At 36.2% G+C, this 22,840-nt stretch overlaps 1 protein-coding gene across 2 annotated transcripts in view; it reads left to right on the top strand.

Annotated features, from left to right (window-relative positions):
- Positions 1 to 871: 871 nt before the first annotated feature.
- The window catches only part of LOC103047479 (transient receptor potential cation channel subfamily M member 4), a 35,280-nt gene continuing 13,311 nt past the window's right edge, over positions 872 to 22,840 (top strand). For both annotated transcript variants that reach the window (XR_002649891.2, XM_022669254.2), the window contains exons 1-18: positions 872 to 1,088; positions 3,904 to 3,965; positions 5,388 to 5,565; positions 7,541 to 7,721; positions 9,808 to 9,977; positions 10,163 to 10,340; positions 10,457 to 10,521; positions 12,426 to 12,662; positions 13,942 to 14,044; positions 14,134 to 14,255; positions 14,914 to 15,165; positions 16,871 to 16,972; positions 17,070 to 17,195; positions 18,104 to 18,233; positions 19,311 to 19,456; positions 20,199 to 20,311; positions 21,463 to 21,570; positions 22,051 to 22,097. Coding sequence is in view for 1 of the 2 variants with exons in the window: in XM_022669254.2 (XP_022524975.2) it covers positions 1,017 to 1,088; positions 3,904 to 3,965; positions 5,388 to 5,565; positions 7,541 to 7,721; positions 9,808 to 9,977; positions 10,163 to 10,340; positions 10,457 to 10,521; positions 12,426 to 12,662; positions 13,942 to 14,044; positions 14,134 to 14,255; positions 14,914 to 15,165; positions 16,871 to 16,972; positions 17,070 to 17,195; positions 18,104 to 18,233; positions 19,311 to 19,456; positions 20,199 to 20,311; positions 21,463 to 21,570; positions 22,051 to 22,097 (2,392 nt within the window). In the remaining variant the exon portion in view is untranslated. The remainder of the gene's footprint in view (positions 1,089 to 3,903; positions 3,966 to 5,387; positions 5,566 to 7,540; positions 7,722 to 9,807; positions 9,978 to 10,162; positions 10,341 to 10,456; positions 10,522 to 12,425; positions 12,663 to 13,941; positions 14,045 to 14,133; positions 14,256 to 14,913; positions 15,166 to 16,870; positions 16,973 to 17,069; positions 17,196 to 18,103; positions 18,234 to 19,310; positions 19,457 to 20,198; positions 20,312 to 21,462; positions 21,571 to 22,050; positions 22,098 to 22,840) is intronic.

The raw sequence follows: 22,840 nt of genomic DNA, 5'->3' as shown, positions 1-22,840 counted from the left end.
CTACTAGAGACAGATTATATCTGTCCATTATTCCACAGTTAGTTCCGACCCTGCAATGTGATTGGCTGAGAGGTGTTCTATAAGTGCCTTTATCAGTCAGTAATGCACTGTAACCGAAGCTCCTCATGTATTACTTCCCCACATACAGGCAACCTCGCAACGATGCAGCGCTTACAAACCAAACAGTGCAGCAACATTCTATTTTAACTCGCGGAGTGTTTATAACCAAACAGATCATATTTTCTAGACATCGTTCAATAAACAGCAATAATACAACTGTGGTACAATCTTGAATAATACACTCTAAGGTTTGTGCTATAACCTGTAATACTCATGTATTATTGCTTAATTTGACTTTATTCCTGAATATGTAGAGATATTTGGAGTGCATTATTATTAGTATCATAACATTCTGGATCATTGACTTCTGTAACATATCTGATAAAATTCTTGTATTTTTTAATATCTCAGTTAGGGGTGTACCATATCATATCATATAATATCGTATGTAATAATAAAATTTAATTTTCATTTTGTTGTTTTTGAAATATTTTTTTTCTATTTTAGTGTTCTTTCATATTGTCAAGAGTATCGATATCGCGAAAATACCATGAAATATCATGATATTATTTTAGGGCCATATCGCCAACCCCTATTTTTCGCACTGACTTCTCTCTACAGAACTTTTTTCCCCTTCTCGTAAAATGTGAAGATTGATATCACATGGCTTGCTTTTAAAAATATTTTTTTTATTAACCATAGTTAAACATTTGGTTTAGGAAGAACAGACAGACAGGCGGTGAGGGAACACCTCTGCTATCTTCTCTCTCTCTTTTCCTCTCTTTTCCTCTCTGCCTTCACTAAACCACACCCTGCTCAGTGGTTGAACCTGCCGAGGGTTCAGGTGAGCCGCCCGGAATGAAGTTCAGGAGCAGGAGCGGACTTCCTACTCGGTGCACCGCGGATTCTGGACTTTACTGGAGTTTATTGGAGTTTAGAAGAGAGTTTCTCTCTGTATGATGATCGAGCTGGAGGTGGAGACGGGGGGAGGAAGAGGAGAGGGGTTAGTGAAGACGGACAGAGAGCTGGTGGGTTCTGTTCTGTTTTTTTCTGGAGCTCTGAGCTCTAAACTCTGAACTCTGAGGAGAAGAAGTACAAAAAAGAACCAGAAAACCTTTTCTGAAGCAGCTAAATTCCCTTTTTTTGGTGCGACTAAACACTAAACCGTTCCACCTTAAAAGCGCAGCAGTTCAGTTCAGTCTGGCGTCTCGTAGCTCGCGATAGTTAGTAAACTAGCTAACTTAGTTTGGATACATTTAAGGTGGAACTAAAAGTTCCTGAAACCTTACTAACAATAAAATAAAAAAAACTGGAAAACTTCCCTGGACGTCGTGTTTAGTCAGTAAAACGTCCTTTATAAACCATAATAAGGAAAGCTGAGGGGTTTATAAGGAGTTTATGCGTCATTCCGTCACAGCCAGTAAACAATAGCTTACAGCTGGAAGTGGGTTGCCAGTCTCGGTATAAATCCGCATTAAAAAAAAAAAAAAAAAAAAAAAAAAAAAAAAAAAAAACCCATAGAAACTGATTATAGCCACCTTATTCTGTTTTATGACAAGCTTGTATATTTGCTATATACAACCTAATAAAAAATTGTATTAAATGTTTATATGAATTACTAATTAATATAAATATAATTTTTGTTTTTGCATTATATTGGAGTGTAATGGGTAACTTTTATAATAAACAAAATAAAAGTTCACACATGAAATTGAAGTATAATATAATTTAAGTTGGGATAAACATAAAACAGCATTATTTATTTAAATGTTTCAGATTCAGTTCAGGAAGGTTCACAGTGTACATAGATGCAGATGCAGATGCCTATAATTAACCACAATACAGCCAGCTTAATAGTTTATGTATTAGAAACTATTATAGATATTATATATATATTTAATAAAACTTAATATAAGTATTTATTGCATTATATTGGAGTATAATGGGTAACTTTATTATATTCAATTTATTAATAATTATAACCTTTTAAAAATAATTATTAAATAATTATTTTAAAAGTCAGAAGTCAGTTCAGGAAGGATTACAGTGTCTATAATTAACCACAGTACAGCAAGCTTAATAGTTTATATATTAGAAACTGTTATAGATATTTAATAAAAAAAAGAGTGTTTATTGCCTTATATTGGAGTATAATGCATAACTTTTTATAATGAACAAAATAAAAGTTCACACATTAAATTAAAATAAAATATATAAGTTGGGATAAACATAAAACAGCATTATTAAATAAAAAATAAAATGGGTATTTAGAATGCCTAATTTAGACTGAAAGTGAAAGGGGATAATATGTCTTTTTCTAGTGGTTGAAAAGACGTTGGTGTGAAGACGTATTTACAACGTCAAATTTAGGCTGAAAAGATTAGTATAGACACTCAATATATATTATAGAGGACAACAAACAAACACCAGAACCTCAACCACAGATGCAGTTCCCCTTCTGTGGAAGGCAGTGGATATAACTTAGCCAGCATTAGTGATCTAGCTGTGTAAAAGTTGGTTAATTCTGCTGCAATTAGCTGTAAATAAGGTTATAGAATCGGTTGGAATGTTGGGTTAGCATATCTAGCTACTGTATGATCAGTGTCCTCAGCAGTAGCTACTTCAGACTTCATTTACTTTAAATACAATAAGACCGGAAACTATTCAATATGACCTGACCAGATATTTTAACACAAATGCAGAAGAAACAAACTCTTCAAAAAGTGGGCGTGGCAGAATAAGGTGGATATAAGAACTATTCTTAACATAAACATACAAAAAGCCTTGTTCAGCTAGAAGAACCTGTATTATCCTGTATGTGACTGAAAAAAAAAAAACATTTCTAAAACAAAATGGCAAAGTCTGTGGGTTGTCAGATTCCTTAGCAAAGCAGTTAAGGTTGCCAAGTCCACCGAAAGCCATGATTTTTTTTCCCAAACACAAAACATGAATAAGCATGTAATATTTAATACAGATTTGCATTGTCAGAACCTTTGCAATATCAGTATAAATAATTATCTTATATTGTTTATATTATCTATCTAAATGAATAAATAAATAAATAAATAAATAAATAAAGCTTTAATATAATAAGCTTTTTTTAAATACGCTCCCTATTGTAAGAGTTTGGCTATATATTTCATGAACTGTATTAAATGCAGCATATGGCTGGGCGATATTGTAGACAAAAAAAATCTCAATATTCTTCAAATACATAAGAGATTTTCATTGACTATTACAGTTTTCTATTCATACATAACAAATTTAGATTTTTTATTTGCGAACATACAGCTCCAATTAAAGTGATGCACAAAACTATTGTACAATGAAAAACTGGCCCTTTCTTAATTAATGGACTGATAGAAATTCTCCAAAATGACCTGAATTTAACTCTTTTTACGTTGACTTCCACTAAAAGTTAATACGTTTTTTTTTTCTCTGTCCTGTAGGGTTCATGTTTTAAAGATATTTGTTTTTCTTTGGACAGCAATGATACACATACCCCCCTTCAACATGCAGCTATTATATTAAACATGATGTAAAAACTCCTGGTGTTGGGGAGTCCTAATGAGTGGGTTTTGTAATTGACCTTGTAAATTGGGTAGAAAATGGGATAAAAATTTGAAATAAATTATAAAAAATACAGTAATTTAATTAACCTACCTGCCCTATCCTGAGGTTCATTAAATGCAGCACCATGCATACTAAAGTTATTGTTGGTAAACGACTCTATGCTACACAAACACAAAATAGAGTTGGGATGAAAATCTTCTTTAATTTTTCATTTAAGCTGTACAGACTGGGAATCTGATGTCTGTTCTAAACTCTAACGTCTGATTTTAGATCAGTATTCCGGATGTGATCAAGAAACGCGTGTGCACCACGTTTGTGGAGGATTCGTTCAGGTGAGCCGTCAGTGTTTAGTGTGTGGATTTGTTGTAGGCCAGATGTTCTCATGGTGTGTTTGGTATCTGCACTGTCTTGCCCTGTTCTCTTTTCTCTGTTCTCTTTTCTCTGAAAGCACTGTTTCTTCTGCACTGCAGCAGCTCACAGTACGGCCATTCCTGCCCTGTCTTGTCTGTTTCTGTAGATAATCTGGAGATATACTTTCACTCATTATTATGATAATGATTCATGTCGGCACACTGGGTGGTTCCTCAGTACGTCTGGGTACCGCTTAAAAATGCAACACTGTTACTTTAACTGCTTAAACTACAAATCTTTTCCCTAAGTGTACTTCTGGATGCATTTCAGTTTTTGAGAGTTATTTTTAAGAAATATCAGCATTAGATTGACAAAATTATTTATATTTATATTAGTGGTGTCCATCACTTAAAAATTCTGTATTATTGTGAAAGTACAGTAATTATAGAGTATTGTGGTTTAGGTCTGCAGATTAGATACTTTTTACTGTATTATAATATCTCAGGGTAGATTGAGCAGGAAGAGAGAGAAAGAGAGAGACAGCACTAATGAGAGTGAGAGAGAGACAGAGCGTGCCTGTCTCTCTGTGTTTATGCACGTTTCATGCAAAGTATGGAAAACAGGCACCATTTTTTTATATATATATATAACTGAATAAAACTGTCAGAAGTTGGGTCTGAATTGTTGACTGTAAAGATTATAATGCACTTTAGATTTATACTTGATTTACTTTCTTTGTTTAATGATTGCTGTCAGGCTGTACAAATAGACACATTGCAAATTCATACTGGATAAAAATCCCTCTTCATACTGTAAAGACTACACCCCCCCCCCCCCCCCCCCCTTCATACTGCATTCAACTCTCTGTATAGTGGTTGATATCAGACTGTAAAACACTAAACACTGATGCTAATATATTTTATTGTCCATGAATAAAAGCATTAAAGTAGCGTTACATTAACTTTTACACATTTATAGGTTTACAAATGCATTCAAAGTAATAAACTGCTGTGATTTTGGAAAAAATGCATTTAATAAAAGTCTGATGTCAAGCATTTATGGACTGATATTGATATGATTCCAATATCTTCTTGTATCTGTAAAAATCTATAAATCTATAATCTATAACATAACTGATCTAAATTTCAATAAGATATACTGGTAATTGTACTGATTATCAGTACAACAATTTTGAAGATATTCTGTATAAAGTAAAAATTGTCAAAAAATAGTGAAACTATTTTAAACGAATTAATAGGTCTTGGTGTCAGAAATGTCTGTCATAATTAGCTTACTGTCTAAAATATAGAATATTTCACAGTAAAAAGGAAATAAAATATGTATTATTATGTGTTATTATATTATATTATGATTATAATGGAGAGTGCCTGCTCCTCCTGCAGTAATGGTCATCTGTGTCAGTGCGGTGGCTCGAGGGACAGTCACGCCACGGTCAGTCTGAACGATTACTTCAGCAGTGCTATCGTCAGTCACTGGGACAGCGCTCTGCACTCCTCTGAGGCTCCTACTGACGCTTTCGGAGAGGTGGAGTTCGGCGGGGTCAGCAAGAGGCACAGCAATGTGAGTTTCCTCTTTGTTTACTCTGGATCAGGGTGGTATTTATACTAGTGCATCTTAAAAAAAATAGAATATCAGTAAAAAAGTTTCTTCATGGCAGCAATTCAGTTTAAAATGTGAAATTCATATATTATATAGATGTATTACTCCATAAAAGTTGTCAGTAGCAGAGGGAAGCATGAAGTGCTGTAAGATTTTGTGGGAAAACAAAACTGCACTGACTTTAGACTTGATAATAAAACACAGTGGATCAACACCAGCAGATGACAGACATGACTCTCCAAACCATCACTGATCATCAGTAAATTTTACATTTCATTTGTAAATCAAGGGAGCAGAGTCTGGAGGAAGAGTGGAGAGACACACAGTCCAAACTGCTCGAGGTCTAGTGTGCAGTTGATCAGTGATGGTTCAGGTCCATACTGGAGTAAACACTCTCCACAGTGATTACTGTCAAACTGTAGGAAAATCCTCACATTAAAAAAGCATTACTACTAGATTGTAAAAACTTCACTAACTAAAGATTTATACTGGAGTAAACACTCTCCACAGTTATTACTGTCGGACTATAAAAACTACAGAGACTGCAATTCATACTGAATTAAACTCACCCTTTAGTCATTTCTGCCAGACAGTACAGATTCATACTGGATTACTGTCTCTACGATGATTTATTTCAGACTGTAAAACCTCAAATCATCTCATTTACGCTGAAGTTAACTTGCTTTACAATCATTGCTGCTTATTGGGGTGAATTAATTAATATACAGCTCTGGAAAAAATGAAGAGATTACTTCAGTTTCTGAATCAGTTTCTCTGATTGTGCTTTTTATAGGTTTATGTTTGATTAAAATAAACATTGTTTTTTTATTCTATAAACTACAGACAACAATTCTCCCAAATTCCAAACAAAAATATTGTGATTTATATGCAGATGCAGAGCTTTCAGACCTCAAATTTTCATGGTTTGTACAGAATTGCAGACACGTGCAGATACTGATAAAAGTATATAAAGTTTATTAAAACAATAAACAGATGTAATCGTAGTCGATACAGAAAAATGGGTGATCACCAATAAACAGAGTAATGAAGACAAAACCATACCATAAACGAGAAACAGTCCAGAGTTCATACACGAGAGATCCAATATCAGAGGTAATCCAAGAGGCAGTAGTGAAAACACAGTCCAGGTAATACACAAGCAATCCAGTATCAGAGGCAAAGGCAATAATCGGCGTCGAGAAAACAAAGGCAAGGTCAAACACGAGATAAACTGAGACAAGAGATATAGAACGCTTTGTAAAGAGGAGAGCCTACAATACGCGGCGTGGGTGTCTGTGTGGCGTGCACCTTTATAGTGCCAGTAATCAGTATTCGGGACTTCCTGGAGGAAGCAGGTGAGGCGTCACGTGATCAGGTGAGTGTGTGATGTCAGCGGGTGGTGCATTCTGGGTAGTGTAGTTGTTGGCCTGAGAACCTCCGTTAGAGCTTGGTGTGGAAGGGACAGAGGAGCTAACAGCACCAGACTTGACACAAATAATGCAAAGAAAGAGTTCAGAAATCAATACTTGATGGAATAATCCTGGTTTTTAATCACAGTTTTCATGCATCTTGGCATCATGTTCTCCTCCGCCAGTCTTACACACTGCTTTTGGATAACTTTATGCTGCTTTACTCCTGGTGCAACAATTTAAGCAGTTCAGTTTGGTTTGATGGTTTGTGATCATCCTTCCTCTTGATTATATTCCTCTAGGAATCTTCCTCTTGATTATATTCCAGAGTTTTTCAATTTGGTAAAAATCAAATAAACTCTCTTACTGGTCTCTTAATTGGTCTCTTATTTTTTCCAGAGCTGTATATCAGAAATTAAACTATTTGCTGATACTGATTGTGTTATTAGTGTGACTATGTATATAAGAGAACCACTAAATCTCTTCTTTCTTTCTAATGCCTCTGCTTTTTAATTGATCTCCTCCAGTTCCTGCGTCTCTCCTCTGATACCCCTCCTGCTACTGCCTACACCATCTTAACCAGTAACTGGGGTCTGCCGAAGCCGAACCTGGTGCTGTCTGTGGTTGGTGGCGTTGGAAGGTCAAAGGTGAAACCCAAGCTGCGAGAAGTGCTCAGGCAGGGTCTGGTCAGAGCCGCGCAGAGTACAGGTACAAACACAGACCACACACTTTTACACAGATCCACACACTACAACAACATCCACACAGTCATGTAAATATACCAAGTAGTGCTAAGTGATTATGACCTAAAAAAATAATCTTCGATTTTTTCACCAAAAATCCGTTTTTATTATAATCGATTCCCCCTATTAAAAATCAGACTACTGATGACAAAGAAATGGTTCAAAACTAGGTTTACCTGTAAAAAAAAAACAATTATATATCTGTTTGGTGTTCAGACGCATTGTGTTGAGTCGACTCATTGAGTGAATCAATGATTCAAAACAAGCCCATGCATTCATATCATGCGCTGACCTCATGTACTCACAGTGCGAAGAAACGTTTGCATTAAAACTGTAATTCGAATTAATCGTGAAAATCGCCCACCACTTGTCAGTATGTACATTCATTACTCATTAAAATACATTAAAGTTTGTGGTTATAAGGTGACAAAATGTGAAAAAGTTCAAGGTTTATGAATACTTTTACAAGCCACTGTTTATGAGCTTTGTCCCAGAGAAGATGGCCCAACCACCGAATGTATTTGGTTATAGTTAAATTCTAATGTAGTCTTATTTAAATTAAAATGTATCACTGATTTTAAGCCGCTTTATCTCAGAGCAGGGAAGTAGCAAAGTGCTGCCGGATATCTGTTTACTGCCTTTCTAACGATAGCACTCCTCACCAGGACTGGCAGAGCTGCTGCTGCAGCTGGGTGTTTATAGAGTGTGAACTGCTCTGATAAACAATGGCCTTTGTACAGGTTTAAATTTAGCTTTCTCCTCACTTCTTGTGGAGAGAACTGTGTTCAGCAGTCTGTTAAAGATAAGCGATGGTATAATGCAGAGAGTCCCATGTGACTGAACGCGGAGGCGGTTTCTGTGGTTTTATTAGTGTAGTAGTGTGGTAGTAAAAGTCCTCTGGTTTGAGGTTATTGTGACAGACGGCAGGAATTACCTCACTTTTTTGTCGTCTTAATGTAGCAGCTTCTCTCCTGCCAGTGGTGGGAATCATTTCAGCACTCTGGGTAAAATTCAATGGGCTGAGAGCGGGATGACCTCATGAGCTGTTTGTGTGCGTCCCGATAGAATAGGATAAAATAGTGACATGAACAAGTAGTGGTGTATGTACTAGGACTGTATATTGCTTTTTTTGTGGAAGAATATTTTTTTACCTTCCAAAATTAAAAGATAATCCTGGCCAAGTGAATAGTTAATAATTTCAACGTGTGTTTTTAGCTGTTTAGCTCCAATCCTGAGACTTTCGTTAAAAATAGGATCTCTGGAAATACCACTTAACATGTGGTATGGCTGCTGAAATGTATAAATGACAACACCAAAAGACTTCTTATCCTGAGAAAAATGAGTGCAGCCAAGTTAAGTTTTGAAAAAGGCTAAGAAGGAGCTTAAACAAATCTAGAATCTCTTTTTATCATGTTTAATGTCAGTATCAGGATGTCCAACAGCGTTAAACAGGATAATCTATTGTTAATACCCTTGATTTCAGAAAAAACATTGAACATTGAAGTCCCAATACTTTTGTCCATATAGCATAAATGCCACATATCTGGGAAATGGGGCATTTAACAGTATTGAGAGACAGAGGTCACAAATACTACCAAATATCCACAGGTGCACCTCAAAAAAATTGAATATCATTAAAACGTTACTTTATTTCAGTAATTCAGTTCAAAATGTAAAACTCTTATTATATTGATGTATTACACACAGAGTGATCTATTTTATGCGTTTATTTATTTTATTGTTGATGATTATGGCTTACAGCCAATGAAAACCCACACTGCCAAAAGTACCAATTGGTCTTATATAATATTCTAATTTTCTGAGACACTGGGTTTTATCGGCTAAAAGCCTTAATTATCAACAATAAAATAATAATATATAATATATGTCATATATGAGTTTAATATTTTGAACTAAATTACTGAAATAAAGCAACTTTTTAATGATATTCTATTTGTTATAGATGCACCTGTATATTATACTGTTTAAAAAAAAAACATCTCACTCTCTGTCCCTCTCTATCTATCAAACACACGCACACACACTCACAGGAGCGTGGATTCTGTCTGGAGGACTGCGAGAGGGCATTGACCGCTGCCTTGGAGAGGCTGTGAGAGATCACACAACAGCTGCATCCTCTGACTCTCTCACAAAAGTGGTGGCTATAGGCGTTGCTCCGTGGGGTCTGGTTAACCTGCGGGATGAGCTGGTCAACCCAGAGGTAACAGTACTCACTTACACTTACTCAAAATAATACTGCTACTAATAATAACAGAAATCACTGAGGTGTACAATTTAAAATTAAAAATAATAATAACAATAAACAAAATTTCCCCTCGGGGATCAATAAAGCATCCATCCATCCATCCATCCATCCATCCATCCATCCCTTCTTGTCTTTTTTAGGGCAGTTACCCGGCCGGATACTTTGTTACGAACACGTCTCGGGACTCGTACTGCCTCGATACCAATCACCAGGCTTTCCTCCTGGTGGACGATGGGAGCACCGGTCGCAGAGGAGGCGAGGCCCGCTTCAGAGCTGGCCTGGAAAACTACATTTCCCAGCAGCGCACCGGCAAGCTGGGTAAGACTGTTCAATCATGCTGGGTTTGATATTAATTTAAAACCATGCCCATATTTAAGCATATACTAATGTTCTCTAAACACTGAGTAGTAATGAAATGATTTGTATTGCGGCAGGCAGTGGAAGCATGGACATCCCTGTGCTGTGCACACTGGTCTCGGGTGAGCTTTACATGCTTGAGGTGAGCTCTTGAAATGATTAAAAGTAAATATTGGTAAAGATATAAATTGGCTTTTTTTATTAGTTTAGTCAAACACATAGTGTATAGATTTACACTATAGCTAAACTGTAATGAAAACTTAAGTACGAACATTAGTATGGCACAGTGGTGTGCAGTGAGGCCCTTCTAACCCTTCAGAGAAGGGGTGACAATAAGTGCATGTAAATAATTACTAATAAATAATTATTTTTAATCAGGAAATATATATCATAGATATTGTAAGTGTAAGAATTTATTTTATAAATTAACTAAAAAAAAAAAAAAAAAAACTAATTCAAAGCATCAGTCTGTGTTTTTTAGTTGCTACAGGACTCTTATCTGACTGACAGCGGTTTTAACCAATCAAAGCTTTTTAAAATGGCTTCTGCCCCCTCGTGACTGCATGACCCTTCTCCTGATTTTGAAATAGTCTATTAGCAAAGTCAAAGCAAGTCTAACCAATCAGATTCATACGGGGGCGGGGCCATGACTGTCTAACCCCTTCTCAGCGCTGTGTTGAAGGTGTTACGCAGTGTTTAGTCATAAACGGAGCTCATGCTGGATTAATTCAATAGTTAGTTAACTATCATTGAATTACGACTCCAAATGAAACATATATTGTGTCATATTATATTAAAAAACCTTTTTATGGCTGTTCTCAATGTGAAACTAAATTACAATAATAGGCCGCCTGATTGGTAAGTTTTTGTGTGTACCTAATGTTTTGGCTGCACTGGTGTACTGTAGAAATACAAATGTGTGATCCTTGTTGAATGGTTGTACTTGTAGGAAAATTAAGCATTGATTGTTGGGTCTATTGTATACTTTTGTGGTTTGTAGCTGTTGTATTTGTGGGCTGTTGATGTGTATTAAGTTAATGTAACTAAGTCAAGAGAGAGAATATGTAGTTCTTGTAATATTTATCTATGTGTCGGTCGGCCGGCGGCGGGGTGGGGGGTTATGGGGGAGGGGGGGTGGTTGCAGAAGGGGTACCCACTATATTCACTGCACGCCACTGGTATGGGAATATCCGCAGGCATGAATCACCACACAGTTGTATTGTAATGTATGGTACACAATTGTATTACATCTGTATTACAACTGTATTTGAGCATGACATATTAATGGCTCTTTTACTCAACTATGCATATATGGTTTGAGATATCACAGATTTTTCAGTGTGTTTGACTTTCTTATCAGTTCTGTGTCCTTTGTCCCTTTAGCAGCAGTCAGGTTTTAACCACAAGACTATTGCTGGTCTCCTGATATTTAGTGAACTTCCCTGAAGTAGCTCAGTGAACACAATAACTCAAAATAAGTTTTTTTAACCTGATTTAATTAAGGCTCATAGAAAATTAAGCACTTTACACATGCATTTCTGGACAAGCTGAGAGAGATTCAAAACCGACACTACAGTGAAAGAAGCATGTAGACTTAGGTAGTAGAGTAAAATTACAGGACTAGTCCACCTGCCTGCTTCCACAGTGCAAGTATCGCTATATCATGTTTTCGAATACTGCATCAATTCTCAAAAAGAGACAATTGATTATTATTTATTAGCTTAGATGTGAACATTTGTGTTGGACAGTGCTTTATTTAGTGTTGATTAAGCCTGTTAGATGCATGGAAGATATATAAAGAATAAAAAAAAAAATTAATAGGCTCCCAATTCACTTTATTGCCTCCCAGGTCAATACCTTGAAATTCTGATAAAGATAAGTCTGCTAAAGATAAGTAAGACAAGGAATGGAGAGAGTGATGAAGCTAACTTAGTAGCTTAGTACACATCATAGCATAAACATTTAGTATAAACTTAGTATAAGCCTGTAAGCATTAGATTAGAACTTTCTTATTTATATATATTTCTCTGCCCTCCATCATACCAGAGGCTGGACCTCTCCCTGAAGAAGTGTATCCCCTGGATGGTTCTGGCTGGATCAGGGGGGCTGGCTGACCTGGTGACTGATGTTCTGGAGAACGTCGCTGCTGCCCCTGTTTTGCCAGCTGGAGGGGCAGAAGGTGAGGGAGAGGCAACAACCAAAATCAACCTCAGAGAAAGAGTGGCGGAAAAAGTAGTGAAACACTTTCCCTCTGAGCCGGACGTGGACAAGCTCGTGGATAAGGTAAGAAAAATCGGAGATGGGCGAAAAAAGATTATTAGCATTAGTAGCAAAGACTTGAAAGAGCTGCTAGATTGAAACAAAAAGGGTGTATATACCACATGCATGTGGGACAGTTAGCTTTTAACAGTTTTAGCTGTCTAAGCCGTTTATTATGGTTTGTTACAGTACATTTAATTTAAGAAGGGTTTTAAAAAAATATCTATACAGTATATCGAAGTATTGCAATTTCTGATTTAATTCACATTCCCTTTTGTCGATACTGAGAGCTGTTCAGAATACATGATATATTTTTTTTATTAGTTTTTATGACCTAAACTCAAATATCTGTTGAAAGTGTAACACTAACTTTTATGCATGAAGCAGATTAAAGTCTTTTAACCCCACTAACGGGATACCCCTCACAAGAGTGCATCACTCAGGGAGTATCAGAACACAGCAAAGCTCTCAGACAACGCTGAGCTCCACAGTGCAGTTCTGCATGGTGATTCTTAAATGCCCACAACTGGTGCTCGCAGTCCCACAGCGTTTTTAAGCCATGTGGATGTAAGCCTGTCATGATAACTAATTGTTTTTTAAAAGTATATTGTCTCAGAAGTTAAATGATAAGTAATAAATGATAATATTGATCTAATAACAATACAGTAGCATAATAATGCAACTAAACATAATTAAAAAATATATATTATATATTTTTTATAAATATACATTTTAATAATCCTCATAAATAAACATAAATAAAAAAAAACACTGTTTTTAAACAAAGTTGACACACTGATTCATTTACGCTAATTGGCTGTTATAGTTTAGTAAGTGGGATGAGTGGTATTGAGGTCTGCAAATTGTATTGAATTTGTCCATATTTATATCGAGCGATGAGTCAATAACATAATTTTAGTGACAGGCGTTGGTGTGGTTAATTAAAAAAAAGTAAAGTATATTGTATTTTAAGAGAATCACCTCCGGTTCCGTTGTACGACAGACTTCATTAATCAATAAATGAGTGTTTAATTTGAATTCACGGGCTGTAGAGGATAATGGGACACATGAGGAACTAGAGAAGAATGGTATAATGGGTATAATAATGTCTAGACGTGGCTACTTCTGAATATAAGCACTGTTCATTAGTCATGCCCGAATGCTATTTTTTGCCCAGGCTGGTTTCATTCTGTTGGACTGTAAACATGTCTGAACTCATTTAAGCTGCACCTTTATTCTCCATTTCCATGGATTCTCCCCTCACTCCTCATTTCACTGTCTTCTCTCTTTCTGCTTTTAACAGCTTCTTAATGTTCACAAGAGCCAAGATCTGATCTCCATCTACCATTTAGAGCAGGAGGGTCCAGAAGACTTTGATACCGTTCTGCTGAAGGCTCTAGTCAGAGGTAAGCTGAGGGAATGAGACACATGCTGGATTCACAGGGCATTTACAGCAGTGTAACGTGTGTGTGTGTGTGTGTGTGTGTGTAATAAGCGAGTAAGCAGCGCCTCTCAAGTGATGCCAGCCTCAGCACAGAGGAACTGAAGCTGGCTGTGACCTGGAACAGAGTGGACATAGCCAGGAGTGAGCTCTTCACTGGAGACATCCAATGGAAGGTAGGACTGATGGGAAATGTAGTTTTTAATCTTTAGTTCTGACCTAATCTGTCATCATGTCCCATTGTTTTGCTTTGTCCTACGTAGCTTGTTTTAACACGGTGTATGCACAGATTACAGGCTGATAACACTCACCTCTGAACAGCAAAAGACTTAGTGCTGAGTGTGGTTAGCAGCTAATGCTAATGCTGCTCCAGCACTGCTATCTGGGGTTAGGAGCAGGCTACAGTATGATAATACTCATATCTGAACAATCTGGCAATGCTACTGGTTTACATACTGTCTTATGACAGGTGTATAACAGACACTAAATACTTATTTAAGTGTAACTTATTAACTGATAAATTATTGATCATAACTAAATCACAGATTCAGAAGATGCTAGACTATTGTTGCTAACAAGCACTGGACTGGATCTTCAGAAATAGTTATGTTTAAAATATGATTTAGTAAAGTAGCATGGATAGACAGTATTTACAATACGATCAAAATAGTGTTACAGATCTCAGTAAATGAGGCTAAAGTGGTTCCGGTTATTCTAGTTAGCAATGTTAGCATTAGTATCTCTTTTTTTTTTTATAAACTTAAAAAGCCAAACTGTTAAGATTCTAAGTATGTTTTTAATGCATAGGCATTATCTGATGTCTGTTTAATGCAGAACGAGAGTCTGGAAAGCTTCATGACTGACGCCCTGGTGAACGACAAGCCTCAGTTTGTGCGCCTCTTCATTGAAAATGGCCTGAATGTTCAGGAGTACATGACGTTCGGTCGTCTGGAGGAGCTTTACCGCTCGATCTCGGACAGCTCGGTGGCCTACACTCTTCTACAGCGCCACCTCTCGGAGCGGCAGGGTGTGGCCGGCACCGGCTGGCCTGCTGCAGATCCGGCTAAAGGACTGACCCTGTATGAGGTGAGAATTGGGGATTGATATCTTAAAAAGTGCTTTATTTACTTACTTACTTATTAATGCTTTAGTTTTTTACTTCTATTGGATTGAATCATCTTCCAAATGGCATCAAGGCTTTTGGGGGAACCAGTGTCATTCTTTTCTATTTCAGAATGAAAATATAAAATTAAAAGCAATTTTAATGGACTTGAAATGGACTTTGGGTTTAGTAAAACATGATAACGAGTACAAATTATTGTATATTGTTTGTCTAATAGCTCACCTCCTTTTGCCCCAGCATAAACTATCTGTGCACATTTTAAAGTGCACAGTGTGGAGCTACTTTGAGCTTGTTAATGGTGTAAAAATCACTAGCATTGTAAACCTGTTGGGAGCATCGGTTAAAACGTACTATTCAGGAATGCTGGAGGGGAACGGAAGTGGGCTATTCGAAAAAAAAAAGTTCATAGTGATTATCATGTTTCACTTCACCCTAACCCATTTCACACCAGATTTCTTCTTTAATCCAAATATAAGAAGCAGAGAAATTTAAAGACGACAACCTTATATGGCAGGTTTTGGAAACAACAAAAAAAGGAAATATAGTTTGCTTTTACATTATGTGTCTGTCATTTCTGGCAATGGAGAAGGATGTATTGCTCTTTATGTCTTTTACTTGGATTAAGTAATAAAATTGTAAAAACTGTATTACTTTGTTTTAAGGTACAGTGACCCTCTCACCCCTTTACTGGGCACTTCATTGTGTTTTTTTTTTTCCAAGCCTATACCCTTACAGCATGGCATCCTATTTTTCTATTTAACTGGAAGAGCATACTTAGGGACACTGTCTAGTAGGGGTATCATGCATAGAAGACAGCACCCTTAAAAATTGGTCATTTTTTTTTTTGTCTCTTTAATTAGCCTAGTATGAAGATGATCCGTGCAGAGACTCCAAAGAACTCCAGACAAACGTCTTGCTTAATATATTTAAATTGTAGTAAAATACATTAATTTTCAATGATCATATATGCACACAAAGAAAAGTAAGCACAGCTTTGTACCTAAAAGAGTACAAAGCTTGTCGCTGGGGCTGTACCTTATGCTGAGGTACAAAAAAGTACCTTTCAGTGAAAGTCCTTTTTTGTACCCATGGTTTTTGTGCCAGTAAAGATTATAAAGATTATAAACATTATCATCAACTTAATATGTGTCAAGAACTTGATGATCCAAGATTGTCTGGCTTTCAAATAAAAAATGTGCAATGAAAATATATATTATTTATTAGTGCAGTGATACAGAATACTGAATGTACCTTTTGGCTGGTTAAATGGTACAAATCTGTATTTATTGCTGTTAGGAATGACTTTTTACTTCAGAGGGAACAAATCTGACCCTGTAAAGACCAATATTGTACCTTTGAGGGTACAATTATGAAGAGTGTACCTCATATCGTACCTCTGTTTTTTAGAGTGTGCAGCTGAAACATGGGGAACAGAAACTAGTGCATCCCAAATTATATTATAAACATCAACACATTTAATATGACATTAAATAAATGCGCTTAATGGCTTTATTTTTACCCTTAATTTACTTTTACTTTTATACTTTAAGTAGTTTTAAAACCAGTGCTTTTACCCTTTTACTTGAGTAAAAAGCTTAAATTAAACCCCATTATCTTTACTTCTGCTTGAGTAATGGATGTGAATACTTTTGACATCTCTGCTCCCAGGTGGCTCAGCTCCTGGAGGACTTGCTGGGTGATGTGTGTCAGCCATTCTACGATGATAAGCTGAAGATACAGGGCATCACCTCCAGAAGAAAGACCATAAAGGTACTACATCCTGTCCTTCATCTTGTTGGTCAGTTGAGGCACAGTGTGTTTCTTTTTTTAAAGCTGAATGGTTCATTTTGTTTTATTTTGTCTTTAGAAACTGACCACAGTCTTACAGGAGGGCGAGTATCGACAGCAAAGGTGCGTTTTCCCATGGGCTTCCCTCTTCACCTGGGCTGTGCTGCAGAACCGCAGCGAGATGGCTGTGTTCTTCTGGGAAATGGTAAGAATTCATCAGTAGACCTGTAAACCAGTAGACCTTTTTTGTATTAAAGGAACAGTTTGGTGAAGAGTGAAGAGATCCTGATTGATTACTGGCCTGAGACACATTAATTCAGGCAAGATGTTTGGTTTGGTAAACAGTTTGGTAAATAATTTGGTTTAGAACACGGCGTCAACAGGTTTGACTTAGTTTAGTCTAAAAAACACAAACACAGAGCTGAACTCTAGAGATGGTGTTCCAATTTTAGCTTAAAAAATGTCTAATCATGCTGCTTTACTAAATACATAAGGTCTAAAAACATGTTTTGGAGCTTCTAGCATAAGGGTGTACTCACACTAGGCCCGGGCACGGTTGCCTCCCGAAGCATGGCTTCTTTAACTAGTGTGATTGCTCCGAATCGTGCATAAGCGCTAAGTCACTATAATTGTAAGCGCCTTTTGACACGTATTTCCGAGTAAGTTAAAGCAGATTATCTCCTCTTTTATGAAGAAGACGGTGAGTACGCGCTCCAGAGAGAGGGTGCTTTGCATGGCGGGGGTACTGAATTTGGGTACGGAACAACAGCAAGCCCACTGAGCTGTAAGTAATGATGTAAGCATGCTCGGGCACGGATTGTTTAAACGCAGTGTGAGTGCAGGACAGCAGGGGAGTGGGGAGGGGCAGAAACATTACACTTTCTCACCGGTCCAGCAGGGCTAAGAACCTCCACAAGGTGGCACCAATAGTACCGGTACTCTTAGTACAGCTTTTGTTGTTTCACATCAGTAATGCTGTGTGCCATTGTGTTCCTCATTTTTTAATTTGATTTTGTATTTAAATTGCTACATCAGACTGAAGTCTACTAACAGATGCAGGCATGCTGTAGACTAAAAGTAATTTTAGTATTAATCTTTGCTCTTTTCTCTCAGACGCCGGAGTCTGTGCTCAGCGCTTTGAGTGCCTGTAAGCTGCTGAGAGAACTCTGCAAGCTGGAGAACGAAACTGAGACCAAGCATTCCCTGAAAGAACTGGCCATGAAATTTGAGAACTTAGCACATGGTGAGTTAAATTTGCGCATCTGGATGTGTTGCGCTTTTAAGAGCCCATAATTAATAATTAACAACATTAAGAATGAACCTTAATCCTAATCGTTGTATGTTCTTTTATCTTTGACATGATGGTTATTTGATAAACATTTGTTCTATTTATTATAAAATATAAAACTCTTATTATTAAAAATTGCTAAGGTTATATTAAGCAAAAACAGCTATAATTATTTGTAGAAATTAGCTCCATATAACTTTACTGGCTAAACTGCTTCATGCCGAGTACTATAGGTGAATAAATCAAAATAAATTGGTTGTTTCTGTGACGTCATGAAAAGCCTTTTTAATTTATTAAAACCAGCCAAACTGTATGCAGCCAGTATATCTGATTTCTTTTTATTATTATTATTATTTTTATTTACACTTTTTGTAAACTGATCATTGACTCTTCCCTTTATGTGGGCCCTTTTAGGAAATGTTAATAAAGTTGTAATTTTATCTTGAATTGAAGGATAAGATATTTTAATGTGGTTTATTTAATGTTGAAGATTGAACATTAAATAAACCACATGGGTAACTTAAAATAATTCCTGGGGTGAAACTCCCCAGTTGGCAAAGTTGACTACCTAATACACTTTAAAGGCTCATATGTTATGAAACTTTGGATAAGTAATTAAACAAGGTACATAAATGGTTAAAAAGCAGTACTAAGGTAAATGTATAATTGCAATAGCACTGCTGAGATAAATATTTGATTAGAGCAGCACTGCTAACATACAATTATTATTATTATTATCAGTGCTGATGTAAATGTATTTTGCTTTGTTGGTCTATCTGCTGGAATATAAAAAGTAAGTTAGGTGTTCAATAAACATTTTGAAATTTTTGTTTTGTAACTTCTTTTTCTTTAATAAAGACAAGACAAAAATACATTTAGACTCTAGAATTATTTCATTGTTAATTTAATTGTGTAAGAATGATTAAAAACAGATACAAAGCATGTTTGGTATTGGACCCTCGGCTCTTCAAAGAGTTGTACCCATCTTTGTATTTGTGTCTTGATGAACATTTATATCCTGTTATCTGTTAGACGTGTTCAGTAAGTGCTACCAGAGCAGCGAGAGTCGATCCTTCGTCCTCCTGAAGAAAAAGTCGGTGGTGTGGAGAGGAGCTACGTGTCTGCAGATGGCCATGGAGGCGGACGCTCGACACTTCTTCAGCCATGATGGCGTGCAGGTCTGAACGATATTATACCCTGTAATATGGTGCCATATAACCTACCCCTAATTATCACATCAGGGTTCTACTTTTTTTTTAGCTGTTTTTAGCAAAAGAAAAATTCACACTGTTCTCATTTCCCATTATATATCTACTACAGACAGATTATATCTGTACATTATAATTTTTTTTTACTTAGATCTTGGATATATGGAGATATTTGGAGTGCATTATTATTAGTATCATGACATTCTGGATCATTGACTTCTCTTACAAATCTGATAAACGTCTTGTATTTTTTTATATCTCAACTATGGGTGTGCCATATCATATCATATACACAATAATACAATTTTAATATTCATTTTGTTTCAGTAGTGAATTCTTATAATGTTTTTCTTAATTCAATGTTTTGTCATATCGCCAAGAGTATCGTTATCGTGAAAATACAGACAGACAGACAAACAGATAGATCCTAGGTTTCTGCGTTAATCATTTGATTAATTGACTTAGCTATGCTTTTTTAAGTAAATAGAAATAGTGTTAAAGAGTCTATTAAATAGCAGGATTCATTATGTATCGTTACAGATATTTTCCTTAAAACGATCAAGTAGTCAAGAAGATGCACCAATAATAGTTTAATAATTTTATTGCAGACCTGAATCATAATTTAATCCAATTGTTAGATACCTAGAGAGTCCCACACCTAATGTTTAGTATTATTTATTTTGAATATCTTTATTACGTATGTTTGTGTCAGACTCTGTTGTCTCAGATCTGGTGGGGAGATATGGACAGAAGTACAGAGAACTGGAAGCTGGTCCTCACTCTGTTCATCCCTCCTCTCTGCTACACCAGCCTCATCTCCTTCAGGTTAGTAAAGCCTCGTCCCTTCAGCCTTTTAAAGCAGAGCAGATGTACACGTAGTAAACAGAGTGCCGCAGCTGCGAGCAGTGAACGCTGCACAGTGTAAACAGCGTGGAGCAGCAGACACAGCGTTTGTTCATAGCTGTAGTAATTAGCGCTATCTGGCTAATATATCAGATTAAACTGCACCTTATCAGCAGTTTAGCTCAAATAAAAGCAGTATATTTGATAGCTGGGTCAGATCAAAACCAGATCACGTTTTCACCACAAGCGAACCACTCTTGCAAAGAAGGAAAACAACAAATGAACAGTGGTAACAGTGATTTTTTTTCATATTTCTTTTTGAAAATCTGATAATAGGGGTTTTCAGGTTTTGTAATTCTGAAATTTTTGTTTTCCATATTTTTCTGACTTTGAGAGGGGTCATTTAATTTTAAGGGGACACTGCAACAAATTCGTTGTAACTTTATATATGTACAGTAACAGTCATATATTTGAACATAAATGTTCTACTTAGAAAAATCTAAAGTATAAAACTTATTCTGCTTTGTTCAACAGATCAGTTTCTGCATGTGTTTTTGTATAGCTTTAATATAGTTTTTACTTAAGCAATAATACACAAGAAGGATTGCTATAACTTGTAATATTGGCACTGCTGTGCTGAGTACAGAGTAGATCAGCACAGCAGTGCCAATATTGCACGTTCTAGTTGTATATACTATACTAGTTGTCACTGTTTATTAAAATATTTTGAGTTAAAGAGGAGGAGAAAATGTGATCTGTTTGTTTATAAAAACTTTGTGAGTTAAAATAGTTCCATTGCTGCTCTGTTTGTAGCTGCGCTGTTTGGCTTGTAAGCGCTGCATCGTTGCTAGGTTACCTGTATGTGGCAGAGTAATACATGGAGAGCTTCGGTTACGGTGCATTACCGGCTGATAATGTCACTCATAAAACGCCTCTCAGCCAATCACATTGCAGGGTTGGAACTAGCTGTGGTATAATATTAAATTGACAATGTAAAAAAATCATAAAAAGAAACACATTTGAATGAAAAGAAGTATTACTATACTAAATAGTAATTCTCTGCTTGTCTCCTTGTTTCTGAGCTGTCTGATGACTATGTAAAATACTCATCAACTGTGTTTTGTGTTTTTTAGAGAGGTAGAGGAGGCGGAGGATGGCACACCTGAAGAAGCCCCCAAGGCCAGGGATATAGACTGGCTTTACGCTGAAACCGTCTTCTCTTTCGCCGACATCAAGCGCATGTAACCTCCTTCAGTCCTGTTCTGTATGTGGAAACGTGTGTTAATGTATCAGGAATGCATGGGTTAATTTGCATTAGAATGCACTGAGGGGTTTTTATAACACGTTAGACAGGTTTGGTGTGTGGGGAGGTGGATTACAGTGGTAGTCTGTGTGTGCTGCTCCAATGGTGCTAGTTGAATTTGGAGTGTGTTTGTTAGCAATAGTAGCCTAGCATCTTCTCTTCTAAACTTAAAAAGCACACAGCTCAGTGATCAAATGTGTTTTTATTATTTAATTCTTTTTACAAACTGTTTCTTTAAGAAATATTCCATAGTTCTTCTAACTTGTGAAGTTACGAGTAGTACTTGTAGTGCAACTCATAAACAAAATATCTTACTTTGCATAATGTGTCATGGTATGATATATGATATGATATGATATGATATATGATGTGTGGGTTAAAACACAATTCTGAGTCTTTTTTCTCTCTTTTTTTACAGTCAGACAAAACAAGAGGAGTTGACTCAGATAAGATTTACCCCAAAAGGTTTTTATTTATATTATTATTATTATTATTATTATTATTAATAAAGCAAATGTACACATTAAAAACATGTTCCTAAAAAACACGAATGCTTGGATCAATAGATGCTGGATCCTGAACACTAGATCCCAGTATTCAGATGATATATATACAGTTCTGAAAAAAATAAGAGACCACTTCAGTTTCTGAATCAGTTTCTCTGATTTTGCTATTTATAGGTTTATGTTTGAGTAAAATGAACATTTTATTTTATTCTATAAACTACAAACAACATTTCTCCCAAATTCTAAATAAAAATATTGTCATTTAGAGCATTTATTTGCAGAAAAAGAGAAATGGTTGAAATAAAAAAAAGATGCAGAGCTTTCAGATCTCAAATAATCAAAAGAAAACAAGTTTATATTCAGTTCAGTTTGAAAAGTTCAGAAATCAATATTTGGTGGAATAACCCTGGTTTTTAATCACAGTTTTCATGTATCTTGGCATCATGTTCTCCTCCACCAGTCTTACACACTGCTTTTGAATAACTTTATGCTGCTCCTGGTGCAAAAATTCAAGCAGTTTTAAAAGTCAACTTACTGTTCTTCGTAGTCTTTTTATTATTATTCTCGCGCTGCTGGTGCTTTTTGGGGCAATACATCGCATACGGTTTCCCTGAACTCCTTTTTCTTTGTCTGAAGGTCTTTGATCATCTTACTCCTTAACATTCTTATCTGCGTTTCTTTCTCCCTTTTTTTATCTCATTC

Source organism: Astyanax mexicanus, chromosome 15 (assembly GCF_023375975.1).
Source record: "Astyanax mexicanus isolate ESR-SI-001 chromosome 15, AstMex3_surface, whole genome shotgun sequence".
NCBI classification, from domain to species: domain Eukaryota; kingdom Metazoa; phylum Chordata; class Actinopteri; order Characiformes; family Acestrorhamphidae; genus Astyanax; species Astyanax mexicanus.
The sequence above is the reverse complement of the archived record's forward strand: the minus strand, read 5'-3'. Positions and strand labels throughout refer to the sequence as shown.